A 13,692-nucleotide genomic window follows, 5' to 3' on the forward strand; every position below is an offset into this window, starting at 1 on the left:
CAAAAAATAAAATGATATAAAAATAATTAAAAAAATTATTTTTTATTTCTTAATCAAATTATTATTTTTAATTTAAAAACAAATTTCTAAAAATCAAACCAAACATATTTTAAGAATTTTTTGACAAGTTATTTCTTATATTTTTAACTTATTTAATTTTATGATATTTTCACCATCTGACACTACAACATATAAGAGTTTTAGAGTCCAGTTTTTTAATCTCTAAAAGTAAAAATTTTGTAGTCGCTAATTGAAAAATTAAAAAATAAGGCTTTTAATGATAAAATTTTGAAAATGTCAATCATAAATAGAATTTTAGGAACAAAATAATTTAGTCTCAAAATGATTTATTTTTTAGACACAAAATTTGATACCAAAAAGATAATAATTAACCACTACTATTTAATTTTCATTGCTAAAAATATAATAACGACACTTTTTGCAACAAAAATATTTGATCCCCTCAAAATAATTTTGTTCCTAAATTTTGGTGTCTAAAATCTTAATTTTTTGTAGTGTGATAAGTGTTTTTCCATTTTAATTTTATATTTCATAACTGATTTAAAAATGATAATTAACTAAACCTTAGGAGAGAATCTGTAATTTAGCTAAACCTCATGGGGTGTAAGTAATTTGCCCTTATTTGTCAAAATGGCATTTTAGTCAATTCATGATATTCGTTAACGGCGTTAATTGCGATTGGACAAAATGTAATTTTTGAAATCTCAGGAAGAATCTGTAATTTCGTTAGACCTCGAGGGAGGTGTAGGTAATTTGTCCTTTTTTTTTTTTGTTTTTGTTTTTTGATTTCAATGTTTTGCGAAAAAATGGAAAGACGTAAATAAATTTTAATTAAATAAGTTTATGCACCTTTTTTTTTTTAAGGTAAAAAATACTTTTTACTTTCAAATTTTTATCTTAAATTTATTTTTTTATTTTAATCCATTATCTTTTAATTGTAATAATTAAATTATCATACTTTAGCCCGTGTTTCAATGTTGCAAACGGATTGAGTTGTTCTTCAATTTGCTCGATTCGACGTGTTAAGAGCTTAACTCGTTCAGTAAACGAGTCAAACTCAAACTTGAATATTAGACTCATTTAATAAATAAATCGATCTCGAGCTCCATCTCGTTTATTTTTATTTAAATTATATAATAAATATATTATTTATGTATTAAATAATATAAATAATTAAAAACACAAAATCTTATTGAGTTAAGCTAAGCCAAACTTGAGTTTCATAAATATTATTGAGCCAAGCTGAGTTCGAGCTCAATAAGTAAACGAGCCAATCTTGAACTCAGTTCGACTTGTTTGCAACCCTACAATGTATTCATTTGGTCATTTATCATTACAAGTTTGAATAGAAAATGCTCGCGTTAGCACATTTTCTAGGTAGAAAAGAAAAAGGAAAGGGTTAAATCGAGAGAAATCACTATTTTTTTTTTTTTTGAAAGGGAATAAAATTTTCGTTGATAAAAGTTTGGATCAATCCGATGCAACACTATCACAAAATCTTAAAAATAAAAAAACAATCTTCATAGAATAAATAATCTAAGTCTCTATAAAGGAGGATAAAATCCTCCACAAGGATGGAAACAAACATCTACACATGAAGGATTATTGCATCAACAAGTTAAAAATTAAGAAAACCAAGCAGAAAAAAACACCACATTCAAGTTGCCATCGAACTTATCCAAAATTCCGCTGCTCTGCAGCATTCAACTTGGAATTTGAAGACTCCACTTTCTGCTGGTCAAGATAGAATATTGAAATTAAAGTGGTCGTCTAGTATGGAATAAACGCGTTATCCACCGTTAGCTTTCGGATTGTGAGAATATTTGTACCCAGATCTTAAAATTTTGAATTCAAGAATGGAGAAGGTAGTGATGACCAAATTGGTGAGGTCAAATCATATTTGAATTAAAGACCAAATCTGAAAGAAGATCGCATGAGGATTGAATGGAAGGGAAATGAGAGGAGAGGGAGATCGGAGAGATAGGGAGACCACCACCGTCTCCCTCTTTTATAGCAGGAAATCAGAGAAATGAATTTATCTCTCTTAGTTATTGTAGTGAGATTTGTTAAGGTTTTAAAAGATTAATTATTGCAAATTATATTTGTTATTTAAAAATATCTATAAATTTTATATAATACATTTTGACAAAAAAATTACATACAATAAAAATAGAAATAATACTATGATACATACTCTCGGAAAATAGATATAAAAATTTGGCATATCTATAGACAGTTTGTACATGGCACCATTCTTCTATTTTTAGTTTACAATTTCTACTAAAAATCAATGGCCATCAATATCTAAATATGTATATTTTAACTCTAGTAAGTTATTTATCATATGGATGTAAAATCGTAGTCTTAAAATTTTAATATTAAAAATATAAGTAGTACAATCAAATAAAATTGAGCAATCAGAACAAAAGTTACAGTAAACAGTAATGGATCCAGAGTAGGGTAGGAGTGGGCATCAATCGGGCTATATCAGGTTTGGGCCGAGCCTAAACTATAAGAAATTTGGTGCCCAAGTTTGACGCCCCCCCCCCCCCCCCCCCCAAAAAAAAAAAATTTTGACCCAGCCCAATATCAAGTCTAAAAGTTCAATATCAAACCCAACCCTAAATTGTTAAAAAATAAAATAAAAAATAAAAAACCAACCCTAAAAATATATTATTACAATTCCAAGCCTTCCCAATAAACTCATATAATAATTAAATAATCAATTTTATAAAATAAAGTTGGCACAACTATTTAATTTTTATTTATTATATTATAAGTTTTGAAATTAGTAGGTGCAAATTTTCCTTTTTAAGTGTATCTATAATTTAAACAGAAATGAAACTAATAAATTATATATCTACATTTATGTATAAATTACATAAAATATATTAATAATTATGTTGAGGTGAGTTTAAGAATGGGCCATGCTACAGACCCCCACTGGGGTGACCCCCACTGACAACCCCCAGTGAGGTGTCACCCCCTCATTCGTTGGAAAACAAAAAAAAAAAAAAAAAAAAAGGAAAGCAGTTTCTGACCAATGGGAGAAGATCCCCAGTGACTCCCACTGGGGGTGTTAGGCATTTTTCGTTTAAGAATCCTAAGTCCAGCCCATTTACTAAGTGAGTTCAAAAGTCCAATCTAATTCAACTTATATATTTAAATATCAACAATGATTCATCCCATTAAAAATATCACCACTAATAGTACTAATGTATTAAAAAAATAAAAAATAAATAAAAATACAACTCCAAAACTAAAACATCACATCATTAATGACGAGACTCACTGTCACCTAATTAGTGGGAGCACTAATTAGTACTCCCAAATATTTTTCTTTAAATATTAGTTTCAAGCTTTTAAAAAAGTGAGGTAGAGTAGACGGACTAAACAAATCAACATAGTAGTACCCATCCCAAAAATAGAGGAGACTTTGGAATGTTAGAATTAGATATAGAGGCAATGCTCACTGCACAATAACCAAAGTGGGATGCCGTATCCATAGTTCTCCATTGTCATCCATAATCATGGAGCAATTTTTGCATACTCATATGATATGATCATGGTGACGCCTTCCTATATTATGATTAATTTAAGAATAATGCTATATGCATTAATTAATATATCAATTGATAATGTAACATAATTTAAAATATTTTTGATATTTGTAATTTGTATAATGAGTGTAATCAATAATAATGTCATAACTAGTTTTTGTATACTAGTTAATAAATTAATTGGTGCATGTAATACTACTCTTAATTTAAACAATCAAGTCAATTGTATTTATGTTGGATTATGTGATTGATTTAGGCGTTGTTAATTAATGGGAGAAGTTATTGGTTGGTCTTGCAGGATTATTTTACACCATTTATTGAGAGGCAAATATCTTATAAAAATATGGTAAATTTTACTGATGTAACCAATAACAATTAAGTTGAAGTACCACATTAACTTTTATCCAAGATCAAACAATAATTTTTCTATTCATGGTGTGTGTGTCTTTTTTAGTAGTTTTTTTAAACTAAAATATAAAGTGAAAAAAAAATTTGAAAATGTTTTTTTTAACTTTTTTTTTTTTTAAAAAAAAAGTGTAAATAAGAAGGAAACTTTGACAAAATGAATGAAAATAAAATTTTAAAACTTTTATATAAATTAATTTATTTTAAATTTTTAATTAAAATAACCAAAAGGAGTCTCAATCACCTATGTGAAATTTTAGGAAATATCTTTTGTTTGGCTAATCAAACATTTGTTTTTGGGAGAAGTAATTTTGGCGTATTTTAAAAATTAGGTTAAAAGTTTATTTTTAATTTTTTTTAATTTCAAATATATATATAAATAACATGTGTATTTGGTTTGAGTTTTTTGAATTAAGTTTTTTGAAAATTAAGTTTTTTATTTTAGGTTTTTTATTTTTGTTTTTAGTGAATATTTTTAATATTTTAAGCATTTTTTTATATTTTTTAGATACACCTTACTTAGATGTATTTAAAAAGTAAAAAAATTATAAAAATATATTTTAAAAAATTAATAAATACATAAAAATATGAAAAATATACTGAATTCTTTTTTTTTGGTATTTTGGGTATTTAGTGAATTTTTAAAATATTTTTTGACAAAAATTATACTTTTTATGTGTATTTATGTTAAGTGTATCTAAAAATTAAAAAAATTACTTAAAAAATTAAAAAAATTCAGTAAAAATAAAAAAATATTAAAAATAAGAAAATAGAATTTTTTAAAAAATCAAAAATAAGCAAAATATAATTTTAAAAAATTAAAAATTTAATTTTTAGTTTAATTGTCAAAATAGGCCTTTGTCGACTAATAGCATGATCTATGAGTTGTGACAACATTACCGTCCAAATCACTGACGCACACGCCACCCAAAATACTAAAATAAGTATTGACTCATACAGCCCTATTACGTGTCCTCAGGTCTCACCAAACGCTAATGTTATAGTCCACACAAATCATGATTGCTATTTTTATCAATGGCGGTGCTACGTAGCTAGAAAGCTACTCTTGAATCCCCCTAAATCCTAAATAACGTTGCTACGTAGCTAGAAAGCTACTCTTGAATCCCCCTAAATCCTAAATAACGTTGTTTTTATTTTTGTTTTTTGGCAAAAGAAGAAGAAAAAGGAGGAGGAGGAGGAGGAGGAGGGGGCATAATATTCGGGGGAAGAGAAGGCGGAGGCGATGGGCGGGGGGCGGAGGCAACGAGCTGACGATCGGCGGAGGCGATGAGCTGCTGCTGCGACGATCGGTGGCGGCGGAGGCACATGAGACGATTGGCGGCAAGCTTTCTCCCTCTCTCCTCCTCTTTCCCTCTCTTCTCTTTCTCTCCCTCTACAGACTCGAAAATGGAAGGAAAAAAAAAAAGAGACTAATGCCCAAAACGACGTCGTTTTTGGCGTTAGGGGGATTCGGGGAGGCAAACTCTCGAGCTACCAAACATTATTCTTTTATCAATTACAACATATATTTTTTTATGGGCAGCTTCCTCCAGTTTTTAATCGAATTAGATGGTATTGTTTGATTCGTGAAAGTTTATTATAGGTCTTGTTTTAATAATTCAAATCGTTCAATATATAAAATTTATCGAATACTATATACCTGTAAAATCACGTTGATCGGATATCGATAACTATGTGATCAAATCAGTTTTGTATAAAAAAAAATGAACAATAAACAAATTAATGATTGATAAAAAAACTAATAAGATGAGATAACTATTGATATCCAATTAAATTGATTTTTTACAGACATATAGTACTCGACGAGTTTTACATATTAAACGATTTGAATTATCAAAACGAGACTCGTGATTGACGTCTACAGACCGAACAACACCGTCTAATCCAATTAAAGACAGGAGACAACTTCCCTTTTTTTTTTTTTTTTTTTTTATAATAGATTATCCTAGTCAATTTATCAACTTAGGTACCACTCAACTATATTGTTCAGTTTGTATTTTGAAATATTTTTTAAAAAATATTTTTTAAAAATTTATTTGATTATACATTTAAAAATATTTTTGAAATTTTGAAATTTGAGATGATTCAATATTTTTTTATAATTAAATAAATAAATGTGAAAAAAAATGATTAAAAAAAAGACAAGAGAACAAAAATTAATTTATACATAATAAGAAAAAAACAATTTTAATTTTTTTTTAACCAAACATGTTTTTAAAAACATATTTTTAAAGAAAAATGCTTGGGAGCACTAATTAGTGCTCCCACTAATTAGGTGGCAGTGGGTCCCGCCATTAATGATGTGATGTTTTGGTCTTGGAGTTGTAATTTTTTTTTTTTTTTTTTTACTTTTTTAATGCATTAGTGCTATTAGTGGTGATATTTTTAGTTGGATGAATCATTGTTGATTTTGAAAAGACAAACCAGTAACCACCGCATAAATCGTCCAATCCCGTTTTGTAGCTCAAGTTTTTTTTGGCTCGATTGGCTCGATTTTTAATTTTTTCTGTGCCATTTTGGGAATATTATAAAAAATCACGCTTTTGGATAAAATGTCTAAAAACGTGGCTGCCAAAAACGCCAGAAAAGTCATTTGGTAAGTGCCAAAAACACAGCTGTAAAATTACAAATTAGGGCCTATGAAAAAAAAAAAAAAATCTTTTATGTTGGGTAAAGGTATTTTGGCCATTTTAATTTGATTTGATACCATAAATAAATATTAAACTAAAAAGTAAAAAATCAACTTTTTACCAACTTCCCGAATCACTTCTAAAAAAACCAAAAAACTTAATAAAAAAATCAAAACCAACTTTTTACCAATTTTCCAAAATCTCATTCCTCTATTTCTTCTCTTCTTCTCTTCTTCTCTCTCTGTTCATCTCTTTGTCTCTCCCTCTGTTCAATCACCAAAACCATCAAACCCAAAAATTTAGGAAAGATGGGTTTGAAACCCAAAAACCAAAACCAATCAAAAATCAAAACCCAGAAACCAAAAAAACAAAACCAGACAAATCAAACCCCAAAACCAAAACCAATCCAAAAATATATATATATATATAATCTTTAATCTTCATCATTTACCTTCAAATCAGGATTAGGGTCCAAGAAAGACGCAGCAGAAGCAAATAATTTAGCTCCATCTTTTCACAGAAATCCAATTATTTTAGTTATATTTGGAAGTAGAGATAGCTATTTTGAATTCAATGGGCATGAGATTACTAACTTGAGTGTTAATAAAACTTGTTGACTTGTAGATTCGCATTGACAGTAGAGATTGACAACAAAGGTGCACAAATCTCAAATAAAGGTTTATTTCAAAACCAAACAAATCAAAACCCAAAAATCAAAACCAATCAAAAACTAAAACCAGACAAATCAAACCTAAAAACCAAAAATCAAAATCAATCAGACAAATTAAACCCAAAAATCAAACCCACAGCCACAAACTAAAGCAAATAAATCAAGAAATGAACAAATCAATGAAAATGGAGAGTTCAAGGGAGAGAATGACTCCACCCCTCCGCCCACCGGCGCCGCCATCACCTTCTCTGCAAGCAAACCCATCGCAACCCTCCTCTGTCTTCTCCTCTCTCCTTCTCGCTTTCTTCTTTTGTCTCGTTTTTCTGTCTGTTTGAGAGAGTAAACATGGAGGAGGAAAAAAAAAAAAAAAAGAGACTACCTAAAACGGCGTCATTTTTTATAGTTAAGCCATTCAAGCCAACAATGTTTCCAGTTAGGAAACATTATTCTAAATCGTCGCAGATAACAGTAACGTTCTTTCTTCCCACAGTCTCTTCTAAACCGCGTCAACAGTACTCTCTCTGAGACACTATCATCTGTAGACGTATATATTCATGCTATTATTGAAAGTCAACATCTCAATATGTTGGCATTCATGGACTTCCTTTTTTTTATTTGTGAAGTAACTTTTTTTTTTTTTTTTTTTTTTATGCGCTACAGTGTCAATTTTTTCATTTAAAAAATAAAAAATAATAATTAAAACCATTAAAATTTATTTAAAACACTTTTATCAAGAATATATCCCTATCCTATAAATTCAAATATTTAGGGGTTGTTTGGGATGACCTAAATAAGTGTATTTTTTATCTTTTTACGAAAAGATGTGCAGAAAAGTAGAGAGATGATGTGATGGAAAAAAAATAAAAAGATAAAAAATGTGTACTTATTTAGGATAGCCAAACTTGACCTTATATTTTAACGACAACCATCCAATTGGCTCACACCCTACCCTAGTATAATATATGTTTGGCATCGATTTTGAAATTACTTTAAGTCAAGTTTGGCATACTTAAAATAATCTATTTTTTTTATCTTTTTATCTTTTTTTCATTGTATCACTTCTCTACTTTTCTGTATATCTTTTTGTAAAAAGACAAAAAGTGCACTTATTTATGTCATCTCAAACAACCCCTTAGTTACAAAAAGATAAAATAAGTTAAAAATTAATAAAATAAAATATCACATTCAAATCATAATTATTTTATTTTTTTCACAACAATTAAAAAAGCTAAAACATACATCTCAAACGAGACTTTTTAATTTCAGATTAAAATAGTTAAAAAATTGAAAAACTAATATACATCTTAAACAAAGAGTTATTTTAAAAAAAATGATTAAAAATTAATTTTTTTTACTTTTCTTAAAAAATATATAAAATATATGAGAGGTGATAGGATTAAAATCTAGCTTTGGCTTTTTTCTTTTGGCTTTTGACTTCCCAAAAGAGGCCAAAGGCAGGGCTAGGGTTGGATTGGATTGGAAACAACAGTTCAATCGTTGCTGATTGGAATCCAATAACTTATTGTGATTGGGAATTCACTTCAGCTGCTCCACGATTATCTCCCCCGTTCACCAGGTTTCTCTCTCTCTCTCTCTCTTATCTACAATGTATTGTATTTGTACTCAATTTCGATTATGTTTTGTTTTGATGATCTGAATGTTTTCTCAGATTTAATATGTTTCATCGTTCTGATCTTTCTTTGTCTTTCTATTTGTTCTTCATAAAAGTGCCCATTTTTAAAAATTACATCTAATCAATCATTCTTCTGATTATAAGCAAATATCCTTTTTTTCAGTTCAACCCATGTATGTCTATGGAACATATTTCAAATCTTCTATTGCTTCATTAATTACCTCACTTATTAATTGCAGTATTTTGTTATAGAGGGGTACCAAGGTTGCTGAAAACTATCAGTTTTGGGCATCAGTTGGTCATCAATCTGATCTGATAATTTGCTTACTTTTAGTAAAGTATTATGTTTGAGAAAGCTCAAAGTCTAATAGACTGACAATAAATGTAACTCATTTATTTATTTATTGGCATAACTCCTCCAAATTACTGATGAACATAAGAAATCACACTTATCAATATCTATAATCGTTTTCAATTAAGTCCGTTGTTTTCGGAAATAAAATGTTTTTTATTTTTATTTTTATTTTTTATATATAAAAGTGATGTTTTCATATTCCAATATTGCTTGACAAGTTTTCATAGATTGAAAGTTATTTGAGGTTTTATTCATATGATTTAACCAAATCTGTCACCCAAAATTTAGTGACATTTTAGTGTGCATTCTCTTGCATCTTATGTCCAATTCAGATTGCTTATTCTCCTTCTAGTGGAAAGTGCGCTCACTGAGGGTAGATCTTGTTTCCTAGAAAATCATATGGTTGGTTTTATTTTCATTGTTTTTGTTTTTGGTTCTTGTTTTGTTGTTTTTTTAGAAATAAGAATGTTGGGAAGCTTGAAAACAAAATCCTTTTTATGTTGTTTTCATTTTTTGTATGAATCAAAATTTTCAAGAATTTAGAGAACAATTTAAAATTGGTTCCTCAAAATGGGTTGTTTTAGAAAAAAAAAAAAAAAAACCCCTCAAAAAGTATGTTTTTGAGAATAGAAAATAGTTTTCAAAACGAAACAGAACGCTCTTGTTCTTTGGTAGAACTAATGTTTAAATACCATTTAAGGAAACTTTAGCCTCTAAATGAGTTGTAAGTTTTTCACTAACATATATCTAAATTTTGTTTTGTTTACATTGTATGATGATTTTGGACATACAGATATGAATGTGTTTGCACTTTACATTGATTTTTGCCTTGCAGACAACAGCAATGGAGAGAATGAGGGGGTAAATGGGGTTTAAGACTTTGGACAACCTGTCAACATTGTGTGTGTGTGTGTATGTGTGTGTGTGTGTGTTTTACAGGCTTCTTAGCATTCTGTTAATATTCTTTTGTCTCAGTTTGTGTCTAAAATTTGCAATACAAAAACACTCTTTGGTGCATGTTATTGATTTGTAGAATAGCAAAACTGGGTGCATAAATGCTGCCAAAGCTGCTATTTCAACCATATGGTGGATTAGTTGTTTTGACAGTATGGAAAATATGGCCATCCTCATTATATTATTTCATGATACAACTTTCCGCAACCTTTATTCAGTTATCTAAATTACTAGGCTTATCTGTTTTGTGTCCCTGGCTATGAATAATTTGACAGAGATGATGGATGCAGAATTTGTACAAGGTGATTAATGAAGGATGAATAAGATTGTATCTTGCTTTATGTCAAGTGGAAGCTCTGGACAACTTGATAGTTCTTTGAATTTGCAAATATTTTTATTCTTTAAATTTGCATTATATTATTCCTTGTTTGGATGCACCCAACTATTTTTGGTTATGGAGGGTTTGTTATAGGCACATCTTTGATGCCTTATCTTTGTTTTTTTTCCTCTTCTAAAAAAGGTTAACTATATGTTAGATCTCAATCATGGCCCACTAAATGTCTCTGCTTCCATTGGTGATGCATAGGCAACAGGTTTTTGAATCAGTCCATATTTATGTTCATCAAACTCCACCAACATAATTTTCGTCCTCTACCTCCCTGAGTGAGAAAGAAGCAGCCGTATAGAATTTGCACCTGGGTATTTTATAATCAACTATCTACTGTCTTCCCAGGGTTTAAGCACTTGTTCTCAATATTGCATCCCATTAGAGTGACCAAATTTTTGTAGAGAAACTAATACATTGCATAAGGTTTGTGCATGGATAGGTAGAAAGTATCATATTTAACTTTTTAGAAGTTAATTTGTTTGCATGATCATTTCCAATTTCTTTCAAGAAACAATTAGGCTTACAAGTTACATGCTCTCCCCATTCTGATATTTTAGCTGACATCTATGTAAACAAATCATCTGTCTCTCCATGATAGATATGCACACACTCTTACATAAAGGGAACACTATGTTGTTTAACATTTTTGAAGCTTTGTCATGCTTTCTTATTATTGTAGACTAGTGCCCTGTGTAAGAACTAACAATATTGAAGTTGCGGGTTGAGAGACTAGTGTCCTTTATGGTTAGATAGGATTTCGATCACATGAATTGCATGCCCATCATGTCTTGTATTTCTAGTTCCTTCCTGAAAATGAAAATTCTAAAATGTTCAAAGGGAATTTTGATAATTGATCTGTACCTTTCTTTTTTTATTTTATTTTTATATTCCCTTAAAAATTATAATTCTAAATTCTAAATGTTTGCCCTTTTCTGAAGGTGCTTGGAATAACATGGCATTGGTTACTACTGCCGAAGTTTGTGATGCGAACCCACAGCTCATTGTGAGTGGTGAGCTTCGGGCACTTCAGCCAGTGTTCCAGATATATGGCCGGCGACAAGTCTTTTCTGGGCCAATAGTGACGCTCAAGGTATTTGAAGACAACGTTTTGGTTCGTGAGTTTCTTGAGGAGAAAGGTAACGGCAGAGTTCTTGTTGTCGATGGTGGTGCAAGTTTGCGGTGTGCAATTTTGGGTGGCAATCCTGTGGTACAGGCTCAAAATAATGGATGGGCGGGTATAGTAGTCAACGGTTGTATTAGAGATGTTGATGAAATCAATGGCTGTGATATTGGGGTGAGAGCTCTCAATTCCCATCCGATGAAAGCTAATAAGAAGGGTATCGGAGAGAAACATGTTCCAGTAACAATTGGTGGGACCAGAATCTGTGACGGGGAATGGCTCTATGCCGATACTGATGGAATTTTAATTTCTAAGATGGAGTTGTCTGTTTGAGGATTATTAATCTTCTATTTGGAGGCTACATTTGCAGGATATGCCATTTCTGGATGGCAAGGAACGCCATAATGCTCTGTTCCCAAACTTGTGTTCTAATGTTTATTGCTTAGTTATGGAACCTTATAAAATTGTGTATTGTGATATAAATTGATGGGAGGTATCGGAAGTGGTGTTGATGTGTAACAGTCCCATTGAAAATTAAATCTATTATTGTTATCATGATTTAATTTATGGCTATCTGGTGATATTGACTAACCACACATTCAGGAAGATTTGGTCACAAAGGTTAGTTTGAAAAAGCTCTTTTTAGAATTCATTCTCTCAATAATAGATCTTTTTCTCTTCCAAACTTCTAAGTTAAAATGACATTGATTTTTTATCCCTCAATTCATTTGTTTTTTTGGTATTTATAAATTCTTTGCATTTTCTTGAACATGCAATGTTATATGCAACGTGAATTTTGAAGGAGGTTCAAATTAGTTCATTTGGTCCAATTCCTTTTCTTTTGTATAGATTGAATGGAACCTAATTTGAATCCCCAAATTTTGGAATAGGTATGTTTCGAATAAAAAAAGTGGCGCTATTTAGATTTTCATGGAGAATAATTTTGTGGTTGTTTCATATTGAATGTATTTAATATGAATAGTCCAATTCATATGTAAATTTAACTGCCACAAAATTTCATGACTTAAATCCACAAATATTGTGGTAGCCTGATTAACACTTTTTAAGAAGCATGTACCTTGAATTTAAAGTGTACAACACAAATTCGGTGTGAATTTTGAGATATTTCTCCTATTTTTTATTTCAATTTTCAAATTTTGAATTTTTTTTTCCTTCATCTATATATATATTTTTGAGTTATGCTAAAGACCCTAAATAATTTATCAAATTTTTTACCAAACTTCTGATAAATTATTTGAGATCTATAGCATTTTCTTATATTTTTTTGTGTCAATCTATAAGAAATTAATTATAAATACGTGAACCATTACATCAAATTTGACAAATAACAATAATTAAAAAACTACTTCAATAATATTACCAAGGCCAATAATCCCAACAAATCTATATATCTAAAAAAAGGGTCCAATAATCCCGACAAGAAATAAATTACTACATAATTATTCAAGATGGCTGCAATTGACATCCATTTTTATTATTTGGATTGGAACCCTAATTTTAACTGTTTTTTTATTACAATTATAATTTAAAGTTAAATTATAATAAAAGACAACTTTCAATGGAACACACACCCACTAAATGAAGACAATTAGAATCATACTCTACAACATTATACACCACCCACTTCCACCCCACCAAACCATTAGACAGAAATCAGTCACCAGCCTAAACCTTATATGATATTCATCTTCCCATCACCATCATAAACCCTAAATCAGAAATCATTCTCACTACAAGTTGAAATTGTTGGTTCAAATCATTGCCACCATTCATTGATATAAGAAATCAACAGTTTAGATGAGTCAAGAAAACTATTTTTTCTTCAACAATCCCTGACCCTGAATTTTACTAAAAAAAGCTCAACAAATCATTTATGTTCGGTAATATAGTGTTGAACAAATCATTTATGTTCAT

General features: G+C 29.7%; 1 protein-coding gene across 3 annotated transcripts; it reads left to right on the forward strand.

Annotated features, from left to right (window-relative positions):
* Window positions 1-8,714: 8,714 nt before the first annotated feature.
* Window positions 8,715-12,320, forward strand: LOC114300732 (Ribonuclease E inhibitor RraA/Dimethylmenaquinone methyltransferase). Of its 3 annotated transcripts, none has more exons than XM_082922566.1 (3): window positions 8,715-8,883; window positions 10,131-10,551; window positions 11,576-12,320. In XM_082922566.1, the coding sequence occupies exons 2-3, from the start codon at window positions 10,509-10,511 to the stop codon at window positions 12,088-12,090; spliced, it is 558 nt and encodes a 185-aa protein (XP_082778692.1). In that variant the 5' UTR covers window positions 8,715-8,883; window positions 10,131-10,508; the 3' UTR covers window positions 12,091-12,320. The 3 variants fall into 3 exon arrangements, with proteins under 3 accessions (XP_082778692.1, XP_028101394.1, XP_028101393.1); XM_028245593.2 differs by lacking the exon at window positions 10,131-10,551 and adding an exon at window positions 10,836-10,948 and having other exon boundaries at window positions 8,716-8,883; XM_028245592.2 differs by lacking the exon at window positions 10,131-10,551 and having other exon boundaries at window positions 8,718-8,883.
* Window positions 12,321-13,692: the final 1,372 nt, after the last annotated feature.

Source organism: Camellia sinensis, chromosome 1 (assembly GCF_055761805.1).
Source record: "Camellia sinensis isolate YWXY chromosome 1, ASM5576180v1, whole genome shotgun sequence".
In the NCBI taxonomy this organism is placed as follows: Eukaryota; Viridiplantae; Streptophyta; class Magnoliopsida; order Ericales; family Theaceae; genus Camellia; species Camellia sinensis.